Below are 21,108 nucleotides of genomic sequence, written 5' to 3' on the forward strand. Positions count from 1 at the left end.
GGGCTGACCAATCCTTTGTCCCCTTCACCGTCAGGTCAGACTACCTGAAGGTGCTGGGGATATGGTTCGGAAGGGCCGGGGCATGCGCCAAAACCTGGAAGGAGCGTGTAGCCAGGGTACAACATAAGTTGAGCATGTGGGAGCAGTGGTCTCTCTCCATTGTGGGCAAGAACCTGGTCATCAGGTGCAAGGCACTCACGTTGTTGCTGTACGTGGCGCAGGTCTGGCCCATACCCCACTCCTGCGCCATGGCGGTCACCTGAGCCATTTTCCGCTTCATCTGGGGATCCAAAATGGACCGGGTCCGGAGGGACACGATGTTCAAACCCCTTGATAAGGGCGGGAAAAATGTACCCAACGCCGCCCTCATCCTGATGACCACCTTTGAGTGCGGCTGCATCAAGCTGTGCGTAGATCCCCAGTACGCAAACACCAAGTGTCACGACGTGCTGAGGTTCTATCTGTCCCCAGTGTTGCGAAGGATGGGTCTGGTTACATTGCCGTGGAACGCGCCATCCAGTTGGTCCGTGCCGTACCACCTATCCTTCGTGGAAAAGTTTCTATGGAAAAACACCTTTGACCATCAATCCATCAGGCAGTGGTCTGCATGGAATGTCCTCAAGGCCCTACGGGAAAAGGAGATGGTGGATCCGTTCGGATGGTTCCCTGAGCAGATTACCAAAGTCATTTGGCAGAATGCCTCATCACCAGAACTTTCAAACAAGCACCAAGATGTAGCTTGGCTGGTGGTGAGAAGGGCCTTCCCTGTCCGATCCTTCCTGCTCGCGCGGAGTCTCACACCTCTGCACAATGCCCTCGAGGTGGCTGTGGTGGGGAGGACGCTGTTGCCCACCTCCTTCTGGAATGTGGCTTTGCAAAGCAGGTGAGGAAAGAGATGCAGTGGTTTTTGTCGAGGTTCATCCCAAGCTCTACGGACTGTTCCCAGGGATGCACACGGAGACAAACATCAACCGCTGCTGGAGGATTATCAATTCGGTGAAAGACGCCCTTTGGTCTGCCCGAAATTTGATGGTCTTCCAGCGCAAAGAGTTGTCCACGACCGAATGTTGCGGACTGGCACATTCCAAGGTCCAGGACTACGTGCTGAGGGACGCACTAAAGCTTGACGCAGCCACGGCAAAGGCTCAATGGGGAAAGACCACTGTGTAAGGTCTCCCCCACCAAGGTGAACTGAGGGACTGGAACAATGAAAAACCCCTCAACTGTATCCGGAAAATATTTGTTTTGCTGTAAAATATGCATAGCATGTAAAATGAAATGGAAGGGTTGTGAGGCAGCTCACTCCTGTATTGAAGGAAACTGATCTCTTTTGCACTCCTTGTATTAGTTGACTTTGCGCTTTTTGGAACTGTTTTGTAATGTATTTTTTACAGTTTTTTATGAATAAAGTATATTTTGGAAATAAAAAAAAGTGTGTTTCTTGCTACATTACTGTGTTGGAGGCTTCAGAAACGCAAACTGAATGAGTATCAGATAATATCATGGGCTTTGTGCTATGTAATCCTATCTTAAATTCATTGTTTTGTTCTTAGGACCAATGTAATCGTCGAGAAGGCACACTCCAAATACTCACAGACAGTGTTCCCTGCTGTGAAAGGGGAATGACGTGTTCAAGAAATATCAGGATCTTACTCGAGGTGTTTTGTTTCCTCTAATCATAATTATACTTTTTCTGTTCTGGAATGACACTTTAAATATATGCTTACAATACCTGCACTGGAAACATAAATGACCATATACCTTCGACAGCATTCTGATTCTGTTTTCACATGAATTCTTACAGGGTAAGGAACTCATTCTAAAGGATAACCATGTGGAAACAATTGAGAAGTCTCCAAATCAAACCCATTGCACAGATGATTTCTATTCACTCCACACTGTTGGGCTCTATTTAATCCTTACGTTTCCCAATGGGATCACTGTGATATGGGACAAGAGCACAAGGCTTTCAATCACACTGGATTCAAGATGGAAAGTAAGTACTGTTTGGAAATCAAAATATTCATACTTGTTCCTATTGATCAGAGCTGAAAACAGTGAGGACATGAGTGAGTCATTTAATCAACAAAGGACTGTTTCACAAGCTTAATTTTCATCAACCTTTTATACTTAGAACTGTACTGCAGATTATTCCAATCGAGGCTATTATGGAGCACTGTATAAGATTCGTAAATGTATGTTTCTGTTTGCAATAAAGTCGGAGAAAATTCAAATCATTCTGAGTTTGCATATGGACCAGCCAAACTGCTCTCATCCTCAAAACCATCAGAAGACTATGGACTGAATTGTCAGGCCTCGCCAAAGGTGGGAATGGAGGTGGATGGGGCCCGAAATAACCAGCGCTGGTTGGTCTGTCAGTTTCGAGACGTTGCTTCCAGGGCTGGCAATATTCACCAAGGTGTGGGAGGGTGGACAATAATCCCGCTGCCTCCCAATTAAGACCATTTAAGGAAGTTAAACATCTTGTCAAGAACTTTTTAGAGGAGGAGGTTGAAATTTTCACAGAGGCGCACGGGTTACACGCGCTGTCCATTGCTGAGCAGCTGAAGGGAGATGGATACAGAGTGGCGATCCTGCCATGGCTGCCCCATCTATATATGAGGATCAGTGGGGCAAACGGGGAGGTGGCCTTTGGAAAGAAGGTGCCCTTGGTGCTGCACAAATGGCAAGGAGAGTGGGCACCCAGCACTCAGGCATTGAATGGGGTTGGCATCCTCCACCCCCAGCATTGTGGGGCACGACTGACAGATTTTGGGGCAGTGGCAATGCCCTCTGCATGAAGGGTGGAACCCCAAGCAGCAGGGGCACATGGGAGAGGAAAGAGCGGAAGGAAGGCAATGGGGACCATACCCTCACCACAGGATCTACTGCCAAAGATGGAGCTACCTGGAGATGACCGTGATCCAGTGCCTCAGGAGACTGCGATTCCCAGGCAGATGGTCACAGACATCCGTGACCTCATCGCCTAAGATCTCACACCTCACAGCACTGGTCACCATGCCCTGCAAGTAGCCATCAAAGACACTGTGGCCTTGAACTACTTCACTTCTGGCTCCTTCCAGGGAACAACTATGGACCACTGCCATTGCGCAAATGGCAACACATCACTGCGTCTCACAGGTCACTGATGCACTGCTTGCCAGAACTGGACAGTATATCCATTTCACGACAGATACAGCGTCACAGGCACAGAGGGCAGTAGGTTTTAGCGCCATCCCTGGTTTCTCACAGGCACAGGGCATCATTGAATGCATGCATGTGGCTATCAAGGCACCAGTGATTGCCCAATCAGATTCATCAACAGGAAGGGCTTCCATTCCCTCAACTTTCAACTGGTCTGCAACCACAACAAGAACTTACTCTATTTGTGTGCTTCTTTTCCTGGCAGCTGCCATGACTCATTCATCCTCCGCCAGTCCAGGCTGCCTCGGATCGTCACTAGATTCCCCAAAGTGCATGGATGGACCCAAGGGGACAAGGAAAATCCCTTAAAGCAATGGTTACTCGCCCCTCTATAGGAGCTCTAGACAGAGGCGAAACAAACAATGCCACCTGTTCAGCAGGACCAACATTGAGCAGGCCATCAGGCTTTTGAAGATGCATTTCCGGTGCTTGGATTGGTTGGGTGGTGCCAACCAATACCCTCCTGCAAGGGTCTCGGTCATTGTGGTGGTCTGCTGCACTATCCATAACATGGCCCTCAAGAGGGATGTGGACTTGGAAGGAGACAGCTCATTTGGGGGTGGGGGGAGGAAGAGCAGGGGGACGAGGTGAGTGGAGGAGGAGGAAATGGAGGCGGAGGGAAATGACACTGAACAGACAGGTGCCCTAATTGCACAAAGAGGTGGCCGGGCAAGGCTTGGAATGCAAAGGGCTCGTGAGGATGTCATGAATATCGGGGATCATCTGATTCAGGAACATTTCAACTGAGCCCCTCTGACCCAGGAAGTTTAATTTATTTACAATAGCTATTCATTTCTAATGATGATTTATTACCAACCATAAACTTGCAAAGCCATTATGAGTACAGGCCTTCTCACTAATTACTAAAGTAACAACTTGATGGACCAGCTGTTTGTGAATCTTTAAATCAATCTGTCTATAATGGTGGATTTGTAATAACAGAGCTCTGAGGAAATATGCATCTTTTCCACACAAATATGATAATGCTCCAGATCTATTTTCATAATTTTATATTTTTATTACAGAACAATGTATGTGGTCTGTGTGGAAATTTCAATGATGATGTTTCAGATGATCTAACAACTAAAGGGAACTCCCTGGTGACCAGTGCAGTGGAATTTGGAAACAGCTGGAAGTCTATGACTTGCTCGGATACAGTCAATCAGACATCACCATGTGATAGAAATCCATATTGTTTAGCCTGGGCACAGAGGAAATGTGGCATAATTAAGCATGTCATCTTTCAATCATGCCATAAAAAGGTAATTTTCCTGAAAGGGCCCACGCTATTTGAGACTGGGATCCAATACAATGACCTCAGCCCTTGGCAGCTCAAGTATTGATTCAAACATTTAAGTGAAGCTTCTTTTGCATAAAGAAAGAAACCAACTTGCATCTCTATAGTTCTTTTCACATCCTTAGGACATCCCAAAGAGCTTCACAACCACTCAATGACTTTTGTTGTGTAGTCATCATCATAATGTAGGGAAACGCAGTAACCAATTTAAACTCAGCAAGGTCCCACAAACAGAAATAAGATAAACTGCCAGATATTCTGTTTCTCTCTAAGGATATTGGTTCAGGTATAAACAGTGGTTGGGCCACCAAGAGAACTTCCCTACTCCTCTTTGAATACCATAGGATCTTTTGGGTCCACCTGAAAGGACACATAGGGCTTCAGGTTAACATCTCATCAAAAAAAAGCAGCACTTCCCCAGTACCACACTCAAGTGTCAGCCTAACTTATGTACTCAAGCCACTGGAATGAGTTTTGAATCTACAACCTTCTTATTCAGAAGTGAGAGTGCCACCAAAGAACAAAGCCTGGCATCACACAAACATATCCACGTTTATCACAGTAACCCTCCTAGTTCATCTTTAATTCTCCCAATTCCTGTAAATATTATGACTATTATGCCTATTTACCTGTTGCTTCTGTTTATATATAAACTGACACTATATTTATCAGGTTGACCCAACTTCATTCTATGATGCCTGTGTCCAAGAAGCTTGTGCCTGTGACTTAGAAGGAAAATTTCTGGGTTTCTGTACTGCTGTAGCAGTGTATGCAGAAGCGTGTAATAAAGCTGGTGTTTGTATTGATTGGAGAACCCCAGAACGATGCCGTAAGTCTAAACTGTTACATTCATAATAACAGAGGACCATCTGTCACAGTTATTGTTTAATAGCATTATCAGCAAGTGCACTACATCAGATATGTGTTTTAAAATAAAGGGGAGAATGTCTGAGTTAAAGTTGAGTAACAAGTAGCAGTTGTTTACGATCTGCTTTAGCTTAAAATACATAATGATAAATTTGTTGCATGATTTGATCCAATGTAATATGGATTACATGAATTGCAATTATATTTGAAACTGAATCAATATTACTGATTATGTATTAACTATTTTGATTTTACATTTCAGCTGTGTATTGTGACTATTATAACTCTCCTGGTGAATGCAGCTGGCATTATCAACCATGTGGAACATTAACAACAAAAACATGCTCGGACCATTACATTGGAAAAAAATACTCTGCAGTTCTTGAAGGTTGTGTTTGAAAACTAGCTTATATTTTAATTGTTGTTCAATGACTGTGTAATAAGACCTTTCCTATTATATTTTCCAAAAATAGTTTTAAACTAACGTTATGAATCTTTAGTCTCTGTTAACAAAACACAACATAATGAAAAAGCCTAATCCCAGAAGCCCCATTGAGCAGCAATCCATGTAAGTACATCAGTGGTGTAACAACCAGTAACCTCCACAGCTGACCTCAAAGTAAGCAGGGTCAGGGAGCAGTCATCTAATTGATATGCCTTCAGGAGATGCCACCTTGTGCAGCGAGCTGTAAATTGTGGCCTAAATGCCCAGGCCAGAAGGACCATCTGGCATACTCTGGAAACTTCTTGGAGGAACCACCTAAAGAGTTCAGGCCTTGGAGCCAGAGGCAACCCCAACCACCGTCAATAGAGTGGCAAATTCACCACATTCACTGGGCACCAAGGATCCACCAGATCTTTGAGAGACCAAGAGCACAGGAACTCTTGGCCTTGGAAGTCCTCACCTTTCCATCCCTCTCTGCCCCCACCCCATATTCCTCCACTGATGGCTTTATTTGGAATGAGCGGAGACTCTGCCCATTACAAGACCATCAGGGGATTGTGACAGCCAGAATCTGAATATGGAATTGTGATGCGAGTTTGCCTGAAGGCCGAGGATTTCTATGTTTCCACATAGAAATTAAAGAGTTACATACAAATCAATCAGTTAACAAGCCACTGCAAACTGCAGAAACCCACTCTGTCCATCTGAGTGTAATGCTCAAATGATCAGATCTGTGGATCTTGCTATTTGGCAACATAGTTATCCTGTATCACTTCTCGGTGCAAAATATTTTTAAACGTCTCAGTATATTGAAAATCCTATTCTCTATTTAAGTCCTAAATTAGTGGGAATTTAGAACACCAGTCACAAGAAGCTGAAGATGTTATAGGCCTCCAGCTTTGAAAGTTCTTTTTTTAAACTTATCAATCTGCATTTTATGCCAGGGTCATTAATTATCACTATATCGGAATAAGTTTTTGTTCGAAGAAACTTATAGCCGTGCAAAATAATATTTCCAATCAGTCTTTTTTTAAATTATCAATCCCCTAGTAGTGGACTTATCTTGAGAGCTATGCTTCTTATTTGATACAAGTTCACTACTTTACACATGTTTGATTCTTTCACGCTTCCAACATTCCCATTCACAAAGACTTGAAAACCCACCAAGAAAGTGCTTAAAATTGCACTGGGAAACAGCAACTAAAATTGATGCAGCTGGTATCAACCTACGATCCAGTTAGGTGGAATTGTGTTACACATGCAGCATAAGGAACCAAAACCTCATCACTGACCTAACAGCAGAGGTCCCTGGATTCGACCCCTCTCGAAGACAGTGGATAGAATTCAACCAAATTCACACAGGACATGGATGATGTGGCCGCCTGATCTATATTGGAAGGTGAGGGAAGATCCAAAGTGTGATTGTGGTCATAAGTCCCAGACAACAGAAGACATTACATCAACCTACCCATTAAGATCTGTTGCTGAAGGCACTTCATTTCTCCATTCAGCATCTCAGAAGGCTATCAAATGGCTAGGTAGACTAGACATCCCATTATAAGTGTTTACTGTCATACGAAAGTAGTACTACCTTGCACAATATCTGGTTTCTGCTATCACAAAGCAGACAGAATAATCAAACAACCATTCAGCCATCAAATGTAAATGCTGGGAAACTGGTGTGAGCAGACATTGAAACAACTGTGGCAGGTTACAAAATAACCAAAAGGTATTTTTATCTTGGAATGTGATACATTAATTTATGTTCAACAATAGTGAAAGATTCTACTCATTTTTTAATCACACCCAGTGGCTGTCAGTGGCACGTATTACCAGGAGCCCAATGCCCTCCGCTTCATGTAGAGGGAGCATTTTTTCAAATAAAGCGATGCGAGAAAAGATGTGGGCAAAACAAAGCATTTTAGATAGCTTGAAACCTTCTGAATGCTATATACGACAACCAATAAACTTGGATAGAATTCAAAAATCTAAGCAGAAAATGATGGAAAGGTACAGCAGATCAGTCAGCATCTGAAACAGAAAATGGCCCATTTTTTCAGATGGGATCTGTTTTGTTTCTGATTTCCAGCATTCACACGTTTTCTTTTCATTAGCTGGGATTATGTGAGTGTTGGTGTCTCACAATGATCTTGTTACTTTCTACTAAATATAGGTTGTTATGCAAAGTGCCCAGGGAACGCTCCTTATCTGGACGAAAACAAAATGAAATGTGTGAACTTGCCTGAATGTACTTGTTATTATAATGGAAAAATATTGGAACCTGGTGAACGAAGCAATGACTGCAGAAATTGGTACAGTATCCATCCAGACATATTCTGGACAATAAATGGATGTTTCTTGTTGACCTCAATACTATATTGGAAATTTAATGCAGGTGGTTGATGGATACATAGACAGATAGGATAGTTAAATAAGACAGATAGTTCTTGAAATTATTCAATTGTAAAAGGTGCCAGGACTTTATAAGATGAAAAGACAGCGAAATAATTTAAAAGATCTCCTTACTACATTAATTTGAACATATGTTGTTTTAAATCCACCCCATTAAACATAGGTGATCATACACCTATGTGTTAGGGGTCCTATATATTAGCATATCCTCACATAAAAGTCCTGTCTGTGGGCACTTAACAATCAACACGTAATACTGATGTGTACTTAGCAGCAACAATATTCTGCAATGTCATCACAGGGCACCAGACAATGAGTGCAGGGTATTTTTATTTGTTTAAAAATGTTTCTTTCTGAAAGGCATTAAAAAATGCCAACAGTGAGCCGTTGTATTTGGCTTCAAGAGCTTTGCTCAGTTGGAATCAAGCAAAACAAACTTCTATTTAAAGAAATACTGTCACTTGAATTTAATTATCCTGCTGTTAACTTGCTGATTCTGAAACAATGTTACTTAAACTGTTTTTTGTTACAGTGTCTGCATTGATGGAAATATGAATTGTACAGGTAATTATGCCTTTAAGTATGCAGCATAAAAAATAATGAATAGCTACACAATAATATTATTGTTACTAGTCTTTCAGTCTGATTTTTTTTTTTAACAACTCTTTAATGTACAAGGAGATAGAGGTTACAACACTGTTGACATTGCACATGGTTTAATCTGGATAGTAAATTGTCAATTTTAGCAATCAAAATGATTATTGACAATGCAGCCAGCCACTGACGTCATCAGACTGCATCAAGCTACACACATGCGCAAACGGGCTCCTGCTCTCTGCGCGTGCGCTGTGTTCCAGATTGCTAGGACTGGTTGGTGCATGCTCAGATGACGTTATCGCGTTGCGCAGGGAAGCGGGGAGAGAGCGGGGAGTAGTGGGGGGGGGGGGGGGGAGGAAGAGCGGCCAAAGACCTTGGTGGTGGTGGGTGCCGGTGCGCTCTCCTCCTCCCCCTCCCCCCCCCCCCCCCACCGGCCAAGCCTGCCTGCTCACTCTCCAGCAGCCACCCCCCCCAGCCCACTCTCCTCACATGGTGATAGAGGGTATTTGAGGGTAGATGGTAGAGTAGTGTTAATGTCACTGAACTAGTAATCCAGAAGCCCAGGTGGGGACACTGGTTCAAATCCCACCACAGCAGCTGGTGCAATTTAAATTCAATTAATTAATAAAAATCTGGAATTGAAAAATAGTCTCAGTAATGGTGCCATGAAACTGGCATTGATTGTTGTAAAAATCCATCTGGTTCACTAATGTCCTTTAGGGAAGGAAATCTGCTGTCCTTACCTGGACTCCAGACCCACAGCAATGTGATTGACTCTGAACTGCCCTCTGAAAGTGCCTAGCAAGCCACTCAGTTGTCAAGGGCAATTAGGGGTGGGTAGCAAATGCTGGCTTTGCCAGCAATGCCCACATCCCATGAAAGAAATTTCTTTTTTTTAAATGCATGGAACTGCAGTCCAATAAACAGACAGAACCTTCAACATAGATTGGAGGAAGTAAGCAATTCTACTTTTCCAAAGTCTAAAATGTAAAACTCTCCAAACAAGCATTAAAGGAAAGCACATAAATAAACAATGTAACTTTGGCATCCTATGTTTATTTTGCCATGGACATCCATATCTAGAAAATGTTATATTTTCAGGTGCTATTACGAAACAGGGCACACAATTTTCTCCTGTATATCTTGCAATTGGTCGATTTCTCCCCTCCCTATCCCAGGGGCATCGAGTCTGCTCATTGTGTCCAGCCAGAGACTGAGCTTTGGCATTTCTGGTCCGTAATGCTCAGGGTCGTGGCAACTGGTGCCATGACGCATTGATCTTCTGCAGAGTCTAAGGGATTCCTGACTAAAATGTAGCGTTTCTGTCTGAAACAATGGATTACCAAATTTCAACTGAAAGTTTAATTCTTAATCAGACAAACATTCCAATAATTCATGCTTACCTTTTTTTAAATCTCAAAACACTGTTCAATAAAATTGACTGTGTTTATTTTTCTCTATTTATACTTGGAGGCACTGTAACAACAGTAGAAGTTAATATTTGTTAAAGTAATGAACTTCATGTGTCTTGTTGCCCACAAAATAGAATAGAACAGACCACAAAACATTACCGAACGCACTAGCAACAAGCACTCAACTGCTGTTAAAATAATCTTCAGGATCACTAAAGATGAGGTTAATGTTCTTATTTAACGAGTTGCATTTTACTATTGAAATGTTTCCATTCAACAAGCAGCCTTTAAAACAGCTATTAAGATATTACAATCTTATGAATCATAAATCATAAATTATTAATGATTTAGATGTGAATATAGGAGGTATGATCAGTAAGTGCGCAGATGACATGAAAATTGGTGGTGCTGTAAATAGTGAGGAGGAACGCCTTAGATTACAGGACAATATAGATGGGCTGGTAAGATGGGCAGAGCAGTGGCAAATGGAATTTAATCCTGAGAAGTGTGAGGTGATGCATTTTGGGAAGACTAACAAGGCAAGGGAATATACAATGGATGATGTGATCCTAGGAGGTACAGAGTCAGAGGGACCTTGGTGTACTTGTCCATAGATCACTGAAGGCAGCAGCACAGGTAGATAAGGTGGTTAGGAAGGCATATGGGATACTGCCTTTATTAGCCAAGGCATAGAATATAAGAGCAGGGAGGTTATGATGGAGCTGTATAAAATGCTAGTTAGGCCACAGCTGGAGTACTGTGTACAGTTCTGGTCACCGCACTATAGGAAGGATGTGATTGCACTGGAGAGGGTGCAGAGGAGATTCACCAGGATTTTGCCTGGGCTGGAGCATTTCAGCTATGAAGAGAGACTGGAAAGGCTAGAGTTGTTTTCCTTAGAGCAGAGAAGGCTGAGGGGGGACCTGATTGAGGTATATAAAATTATGAGGGGCATTGATAGGATAGATAGGAAGAAACTTTTCCCTTAGCGGAGGGATCAATAATCAGGGGGCATAGATTTAAGGTAAGGGGCAGGAGGTTTAGAGGGGGTATGAGGAAAGATTTTTTCACCCACAGGGTTGTTGGAATCTGGAACACACTGCCTGAAGGGGTGGTAGAGGCAGGAACCCTGATAACATTTAAGAAGTATTTAGATGAGCACTTGAAACGCCATAGCATACAAGGCTACGGGCCAAATGCTGAAAAATGGGATAAGAATAGATAGGAGTTCCGAAGAAGGGTCACCGACCCGAAACGTTAACTCTGCTTCTCTTTCCACAGATGCTGCCAGACCTGCTGAGTGATTCCAGCATTTCTTGTTTCTGTTTCAGATTTCCAGCATCCGCAGTATTTTGCTTTTATTATATAGATAGGGGCTTGATGGCCGGCACAGACACGATGGGCCGAAGGGCCTGTTTCTGTGCTGTATAATTCTATGTCTCTATGACTCTATGAATCTCCAACAATCAAGTAGTATGAATTAATTTTAATGTAATTCTTTGGGGAAAAGTTGGCACGTAGCATAATCTGATTTGTAAGGCCTACAGTGATGTTCCGGCTCATTATTTATTTAGAGATACAGCACTGAAACAGGCCCTTCGGCCCACCGAGTCTGTGCCAACCATCAACCACCCATTTATACTAATCCTACATTAACGCCATATTCCCTACCACATCCCCACCTTCCCTCAATTCTCCTACCACCTACCTACACTAGGGGCAATTTACAATGGCCAATTTACCTATCAACCTATAAGTCTTTGGCTGTGGGAGGAAACCGGAGTACCTGGCAGAAACCCACGCGGTCACAGGGAGAACTTACAAACTCCGCACAGGCAGTACCCAGAATCAAACTTGGGTTTCTGGAGCTGTGAGGCTGCGGTGCTAACCACTGCACCGCCGCAATGTTGTACCCTCAAAGCAAAACTAAAATCAAAGGGAAATTACCCTATTTCAAGCCTTCAGTGCAGTCTATTATTGTGCAACGTATTTGAGTTAAGCTTTCAGCTGTGGATCGAGGCTCAAATAGTGGCCATTTTGATTGGGCTTATTAGTAAAAGCAAATGAGACAATTCCTGTACGTCACTAATGAATAACAGAGAATTATGGGACCATTGTCCGAGCAACAAGAAAGGTAGAAAAGCTAAGTAAGGAATTTTCATTGTATAAATGTAACATTATAGAACAATGACCGTTGGGATAAAACGCGGAGAGAGCTTCAACATGTGAGCCCCTCGGCTGAGTCATGTGCCATGAGGAAGACTGGGAGTAAGCAATTTACAAACTTCGGCATTAACTGATCTCAGGAGTATTTACATGATGGCACAGTCACCTTTTATATTCTATATTAATTTCTCCAACTGATACATTAAAAAATCATGCGGCCTTTCATGCGTGTTCCTCCTCAAGGTAACACACAAGCTTTAAATAGATGCTTAGACACTGAATGTGTCTGCAGGCATATCATGAGTGTCACGTCATGAAGCTGCCACTCCATCATTGTGGAAGGAAGTATCTGTCTTCTATCAAAAAGTGATGGTCTAAATTCACTATTTAAATGCTTATGGTCTGGTTATGTTACTGGACTAGTAATCCAGAGGCCTCGACTACTAATCCGGAGACATGAGCACAAATCCCATCACAACAGCTGCAGAATTTAAATTCAGTTAATTAACTAAATCTGGAATAAAATGTTAGTATCAGTAATGGTGACCATGCAACTACTGGATTATTGGAAATATTCTGCTCATTGCATACCGCCCTCCCTCAACTGATGAATCAGTATTTCTCCATGTTGAATGCCACTTGAAAGAAGCACTGATGGTACCAAATGGCTTCAATGTCCATTAGCAAGATTGGCTTAGTAACACCACAACTGACTGATTTGGCCGAGTCCTGAAGGACATCTGCTAGTCTGGGCCTGCGGCAGGTGGTGAGAGCGCCAAGAGGGAAAAACTTACTTGATTTCGTACTCTCACCAATCTACCTGTTCCACATGTATCTGTCTATGTCAGTATTGGTAGGAGTGACAACCATACACTCCTTGAGGAGACAAAGTCCAGTCTTCAGAGTAAGGACACCATCCATCATGTTGTCCGGCACTACCATCGTGCTAAATGGGTTAGATTCAGAACAGACCTAGCAGCTTAAAACTGGCATCCATGAGGCACTGTGGGCCATTAGCATCAACTGAATTGTATTCAACCAAAATCTGTAACCTAGCATATCCTTCACTCTACCTTTACCATCAAGCCAGGGAATCAATCCTGCTCCAATGAAGAGTGTAGAAGAGAATGCCAGGAGCAGTTCCAGGCATACCTAAAAATGAGGTACCAACCTGCTGAAGCTACAACACAGGACTACATGTGTGCTAAACATCAGCAAAGCATGCTACAGTCAGAGCTAAACAATTCCACATTTAATCTAAGAGAAAGGTTATTGCTAATGTTCTTAAAACCCAACTCTTGCAATTATCAAAAGTTCAAATGGTGCAGTGAGTTTCCAGTTTTTTTATAAAAAGATTTTTTTTTCCTCTTTAAATATAACACTTCCAACAACTGAGATGTCAACAGCCACAAGTCTTCCTACAAGCTCCTCAACTTTTGGTAAATAGCTGAACTCTATAAGAAGAAAACTCTATGTTACGAATCTAATGTACACTTGCAAAAACATTGATGTTTCCTCAAACATTTTATAAATAGCCTTTAACCCTGGGTGTGGGTACAGAGTATGACATTGTACTGCTCCCTAAACCTGTAATAACTAATATTTGCCTATATAACAACAGTTTCTGCATTCCAAAAGGAATTCATATAATACAATTTGGGATGTTTCAACATAATAATTTACTAAATAAATGCCAATATCATTTACAAAATTAAAACTTGTCACAGTAGTAACCAAAGCATGTGGTTAAAATCAAATGAAGTACTTGGCAGTGGTGGTTGATAACAAGAAAGAATTGCATTTATATTGTCCTAAAGTGCTTCACAGCTAAATGAAGTATCTTTAAAGTACTTGTCACTGTTGAAATGTAGGTAAATCTAGCAGCCGATTTGCATTACAGCAAGGTCCCGTAAACAGCAATGGGATAAGTGACCAGATCATCCGTTTTTGTGATGTTGGTTGAAGGATAAATGTTGGCCGAAACACCAGTGAGAACTCCCCTGCTCTTTAAGTAGTGTTATGGGATTTTTTACATTCACCTGAGAGGTCAGCGCCTCAATTTAATATCTCATTCACCAGGCAGCATCTCTACTAGTGCAGCACTCCTGCAGTATCGTTCAGACATGTCAGCCCAGTTCGTGTACGTGTGTCTGGTGGAGATTGAATGCACAACCTTCTGACTCAGAGGCAAATGTGTTACCACAGAGCCAAGGCTAACACTCAATAAAGTAAATTAGCACAAAAATGGAGTACAAACCAACTTGCCCTTCACCTCTTCAAATGTTGCTTGAAGGCTTATTTTGTGCTTTAATTACAGCACTTAGGTGGCAATAATATAAAAGTCTGAAGCATAAAATTGTCCAGAAAACCATGGCTCCAGCTCCCCACTACTTCTGAGTAGGTGGTAGTGGTGAAGTAAATCCATCACATTTTCCATTGTTACCAGCTTAGTAAAAGTGGGTTCTAGTAATACCAGCATGTCATTGTCTTCCAAAGTTCCTAAGGGCAAGTAGAGGGCTTGTAAATTTTTCATCCCCATCTCAAAGAATGGCATTGTGACAATCAATCCAATACTTCCACTACAAACTATTAATCAATCTTCCTACATTTCTTAACTCAAAAGCTAGACAAACAAAAACACAAAGAGAATGGAAATGTTTTTGACTAAGCTTGAATACTAGGACATCAAAAAAGGCGTACAATAATGGGACATTCTTGAGTAAAGTTATCAAGCCATGACACTAGCTTCTAGATATTTTGCATGTACCTGTCAAAAAGGGTCATCTCACCAGAAACTGATGAAAAATTATAATTTTATTTCTGTTCATTAGTTTTATTCAGTGTTAGACAAACAAATTACCTGGATGGAAGGATCGTGTCTCGACTGCTATTGCTTGGGTCACCCTGTGAATATTTTGTACATGGACAGTTTAAGACCAATAACACCTGTCCTAGAGCAGAGGACATGGTGTAGGTGGCCAGGTTAGATAGGACTATCCATGTGCTGACAAAGCTTTGATCTGAAATGAACTACAGAGGAAGCAGAGATAGAATTTCTGTGTATATTTCAATTTTTTTTCCTTTTTGAATGTCAGGTTGACTAGGTCATGACATACTCACTCCCAGAACTGGACTATTGTGCTCACTCCTGCGACTGGACAGCTATGCTCATCCCCAAGACTGGACAATTGTGGGTTTAAGCTCCACACCAGTATTTGAGTGCATGTAGCATCAGTGCAGGAGCACCTTTCTTTTGAAGTGCAGTGCTGAGAGTGTGCTGCATTGTTGGAAGTGCTGCTGTTCAGATGAAATGTTAAATTGAAGTTTTGCCCTGATGTTGCACCTGTAAATGAGGGGATGGTATGATTGCTATTACGGAAGGTTGAGCTTAAATTGGTTGTCCATTTGTTGTAGGACTTGCTTCATCCAAAACAGTCTTGTGGCTCCCAAAAAAATGGGGGTAAAAATTCCACTTCTGGAATTCCATATTGATGATGATGATGAATGGAAAAATGCAGGATGGCAAGTGTAGAAGCGGAATTTTTGCTTATCTTCTTTGCTAAGCTTTTTTTTTTATTGAAAGGGCGAAGTAATATTTTACTTTTAACTGTAGAATTAAATGCAACTATAATAGAGACAGAAAGCACAACTCATCCCAGCACTAGTATTGGTACATCAAAGTTAATCTCCTTTCTCCTCAAGATAAAACAACAGACCTTATTACAAAAAAAATAATATTTTTTAAACATTTTATTGAAGGTACACCTACAACAAGCAGACCAACAACTACAAGTTTGTCCACCATCAGCACTACAGGTTAGTGACTGATTCACAAAAATGGGAAGGATGGAGTAGATTTTATGACTTGAAGCTCCAGGTACCAAGCTTTGCATGACAGGCATGCTGTGTCAGAAATTCAGACAAGGAGATCAACACACTGCTCATATTTAGCTTTCACAGATGGAAAACCCTGCAGGGTGTACTGGCCCCAGTGCCCAAATTCCCAATATGTGCCCCTGCACCAAGACCCTTAACATATAAAATTTTTCCCATAGTCTACGTGCATGCAATAGCAACAGAAGTTGCTGGAATACATAGCACGTCCATCAAAATTTAAAAAGGACCAAACAATAGTTAACAATTTGGATGTGGAGTCCTCAGATTTACTCCACTCAGATACTGCCAGAATCCTTTTTATTTTTGTTACTTCATATTTTCAGCAATAACAGTTTTTTCTTTTTACCTGCAAACTCTATGCACCCAATCATATTTTATATGGCAGTGTTCCTAGAGGGTATGGTAGCCTAGTGCTTATGGTACTGCACTGGCAACCCAGAGGTTTGAGTTCTAATTCCAACAACTTCTGAAAGTGAACTCAACAAATCTGCAAAAGGGGAAGTTAGCTCTGACGATGGATTGGATATGGGCTTTGTGCTCAGCTCTGGGTCAAAGAAGGATATCAAATTTGCATACCATCCATTTGAGCCTTTATAATGTGAGAATCTGAATGAATCAGAAGATAAGGAATAAAAGGTAAAGAATATCAGCCACGAGTTTGGGAAAAGCCTCAAAGTTAACCCTCCCCCATTTGTTCTATTGCCTCTATGCTGACAATCTCAATGAACCCACTTCATAAGCTGTCATTCAGCCTTGGTTTGGTAATCACTCCTGTCTGCAAGTGTTGCCTCCTGCTATTGGGCAGCCTTCTCCTGAGAGCAGATGTAAAAGAACACATGCTGGGAAGAGGATTGAAAGAAGGTGAATGCTACCCAATTCCTAAGGACACTAACAAATTCCAGTGAATATATGAACATGTAGCATGAAAGAACCTTGTGCTGGCACAGTATATGATGCTCATTATTTGCCACATCTAATGGGTGACATGGCCAACACTTCAATATGGCAAATGCAGTGTAAGACTGTGAGCAGGCCCGTGTATTTAGAAAACTCACTACATTTTCTCTCTGTGGGAGTCTATTAAGGTTATAGAGAAGGTGCTTTGTAATATGTTTCCTCATTTACCTTGGCAACCTTGCACAGCCCAAAATATTTCCTCCTCAAGTTAGCCAGTAAATACAATAAACCAATTAACCCTGAAAGAATGTTTCTATGCTTTGGGGAAAAGGTTTTTTATGGATGGAGATAAGTGCTGTGTCCATTACCAACTATCGAGGTATACCCTGATTTTGGGAGTAAAATTAGACCTTACACATAGATGCATGTGGGCAGATAGTGCAGAGGACGTGATGGACTGAATCTCACCTTACTTTGATTAAGCTATATGCAAGGAAAAAGCTTGCCCAGTGAATGTGGTCTCAGGGACATTCGGCTGTTAGAGGAGCAGCTCGAAATGAGCTGCCACTCACAAAACAGTGGAAAATGTGGCAGCCAGAAAGCTGACTAATTATTCACCTTGTCACAGCATAGGCATCTGTTTGTTGCTGGAACACAAGAGTTGCAACTTTTATACATTTCTACATTGTGTTTCGCTATGGACGTGGGTGGAGTTGGGCCAAAAATAATAAGGCTTAATAGATGTCTTATTATGATCCCTGCACATGCCTGAGATAAAGGCCCCAACAATGCCTGGGTGAGGTGTACTGGCACAGGGGCACATGCAGGCTGTGTGCAAGGACCACCGACGCCTCTCAGTAGGCGGAGCCTCGCAGAATGGTGGCTATGATATAGCATGCAATCAGTCATAATACAAAGCTGTTTTTCATTTATAAATATCAGTTAGAGGTAAATGTTCTCATTTGTTGAAATATACTTCTCACATGTAATAAATTGGCTGGGTTGTCTGACATACTCAGTTAACTCCGGAAACACATTCTGCAATCATTGTTTCTGTGCTGATTGTGCTTTGTTCTTTGTTATTCATTTCTTACAGAATGGAATTGTGATGGTGAATGGTCTCAGTGGTTTAATGAAAATACACCAACTCTTCAAAACAGAGCTGACACTGAATTATTGAACCTCATGCGCAGTCCTCTGTGTCCTTTCTCTCCTTATCAAATTACAGCCATCCAATGTGAGGCTCTGAAATTTCCTCAGCGTCCAATAAGTGAGATGAAAGATAACGTGACATGCAATAAGGAAACAGGACTTGTTTGTACTTATAATCAGCAGACTTCCGATGGTGGTTTAATGTGTTTGGACTATAGGATAAGAGTTTGCTGTCAGTCACTCTTAACAAGCACAAGTCAAACCACACAAACACCACTTACAACCACAGCTACCCCAGTGCAGACAACACCGACATCCACAAGAACAACAGTGCAGACAACACCGACATCCACAAGAACAACAGTGCAGACAACACCGACATCCACAAGTACAACAGTGCAGACAACACCGACATCCACAAGTACAACAGTGCAGACAACACCGACATCCACAAGTACAACAGTGCAGACAACACCGACATCCACAAGTACAACAGTGCAGACAACACCGACATCCACAAGTACAACAGTGCAGACAACACCGACATCCACAAGAACAACAGTGCAGACAACACCGACATCCACAAGTACAACAGGGCAGACAACACCGACATCCACAAGTACAACAGTGCAGACAACACCGACATCCACAAGTACAACAGTGCAGACAACACCGACATCCACAAGAACAACAGTGCAGACACCGACATCCACAAGTACAACAGGGCAGACAACACCGACATCCACAAGTACAACAGGGCAGACAACACCGACATCCACAAGTACAACAGCGCAGACAACACCGACATCCACAAGTACAACAGTGCAGACAACACCGACATCCACAAGTACAACAGTGCAGACACCGACATCCACAAGTACAACGGTGCAGACAACACCGACATCCACAAGTACAACAGTGCAGACACCGACATCCACAAGAACAACAGTGCAGACACCGACATCCACAAGTACAACAGTGCAGACACCGACATCCACAAGTACAACGGTGCAGACAACACCGACATCCACAAGTACAACAGTGCAGACAACACCGACATCCACAAGTACAACAGTGCAGACACAGACATCCACAAGTACAACAGTGCAGACAACACCGACATCCGCAAGTACAACAGTGCAGACAACACCGACATCCACAAGTACAACAGTGCAGACAACACCGACATCCACAAGAACAACAGTGCAGACACCGACATCCACAAGTACAACAGGGCAGACAACACCGACATCCACAAGTACAACAGGGCAGACAACACCGACATCCACAAGTACAACAGGGCAGACAACACCGACATCCACAAGTACAACAGTGCAGACAACACCGACATCCACAAGTACAACAGTGCAGACAACACCGACATCCACAAGAACAACAGTGCAGACACCGACATCCACAAGTACAACAGGGCAGACAACACCGACATCCACAAGTACAACAGGGCAGACAACACCGACATCCACAAGTACAACAGTGCAGACAACACCGACATCCACAAGTACAACAGTGCAGACAACACCGACATCCACAAGTACAACGGTGCAGACAACACCGACATCCACAAGTACAACAGTGCAGACACAGACATCCACAAGTACAACAGTGCAGACACAGACATCCACAAGTACAACAGTGCAGACAACACCGACATCCGCAAGTACAACAGTGCAGACAACACCGACATCCGCAAGTACAACAGTGCAGACAACACCGACATCCACAACAGTGCAGACAACACCGACATCCACAACAGTGCAGACAACACCGACATCCACAAGTACAACAGTGCAGACAACACCGACATCCGCAAGTACAACAGTGCAGACAACACCGACATCCGCAAGTACAACAGTGCAGACAACACCGACATCCGCAAGTACAACAGTGCAGACACAGACATCCACAAGTACAACAGTGCAGACACAGACATCCACAAGTACAACAGTGCAGACAACACCGACATCCGCAAGTACAACAGTGCAGACAACACCGACATCCGCAAGTACAACAGTGCAGACAACACCGACATCCGCAAGTACAACAGTGCAGACAACACCGACATCCGCAAGTACAACAGTGCAGACAACACCGACATCCACAACAGTGCAGACAACACCGACATCCACAACAGTGCAGACAACACCGACATCCACAACAGTGCAGACAACACCGACATCCACAACAGTGCAGACAACACCGACATCCACAACAGTGCAGACAACACCGACATCCACAAGTACAACAGTGCAGACAACACCGACATCCGCAAGTACAACAGTGCAGACAACACCGACATCCGCAAGTACAACAGTGCAGACAACACCGACATCCGCAAGTACAACAGTGCAGACACAGACATCCACAAGTACAACAGTGCAGACAACACCGACATCCACAAGTACAACAGTGCAGACAACACCGACATCCACAAGTACAACAGTGCAGACAACACCGACATCCACAAGTACAACAGTGCAGACACAGACATCCACAAGTACAACAGTGCAGACAACACCGACATCCGCAAGTACAACAGTGCAGACAACACCGACATCCGCAAGTACAACAGTGCAGACAACACCGACATTCACAAGTACCAGAGGCCAGACAACAACTCTATGTTTACCAGTTCCTAAGCCCACGTGTCAGAAACCTTCCCGTGTTCTTGATGAAAATGGCTGTGAGATATGGGATTGTTACTGTAAGTATCATTTATCTTTTGAGTTGATTTCTGTTATTTA

The 21,108-nt window shown here is 42.8% G+C and overlaps 1 protein-coding gene across 2 annotated transcripts in view; it reads left to right on the forward strand.

Annotated features, from left to right (window-relative positions):
- The window catches only part of LOC137384715 (mucin-2-like), a 94,182-nt gene that overhangs the window by 51,453 nt on the left and 21,621 nt on the right, over positions 1-21,108 (forward strand). For both annotated transcript variants that reach the window (XM_068059029.1, XM_068059030.1), the window contains exons 23-31: positions 1,554-1,658; positions 1,805-1,996; positions 4,230-4,466; positions 5,174-5,330; positions 5,631-5,756; positions 7,987-8,125; positions 8,758-8,789; positions 16,160-16,216; positions 18,291-21,068. In XM_068059029.1, coding sequence (XP_067915130.1) covers positions 1,554-1,658; positions 1,805-1,996; positions 4,230-4,466; positions 5,174-5,330; positions 5,631-5,756; positions 7,987-8,125; positions 8,758-8,789; positions 16,160-16,216; positions 18,291-21,068 — 3,823 coding nt within the window. The remainder of the gene's footprint in view (positions 1-1,553; positions 1,659-1,804; positions 1,997-4,229; positions 4,467-5,173; positions 5,331-5,630; positions 5,757-7,986; positions 8,126-8,757; positions 8,790-16,159; positions 16,217-18,290; positions 21,069-21,108) is intronic.

Source organism: Heterodontus francisci, chromosome 27 (genome assembly GCF_036365525.1).
Source record: "Heterodontus francisci isolate sHetFra1 chromosome 27, sHetFra1.hap1, whole genome shotgun sequence".
Lineage (NCBI taxonomy): Eukaryota > Metazoa > Chordata > Chondrichthyes > Heterodontiformes > Heterodontidae > Heterodontus > Heterodontus francisci.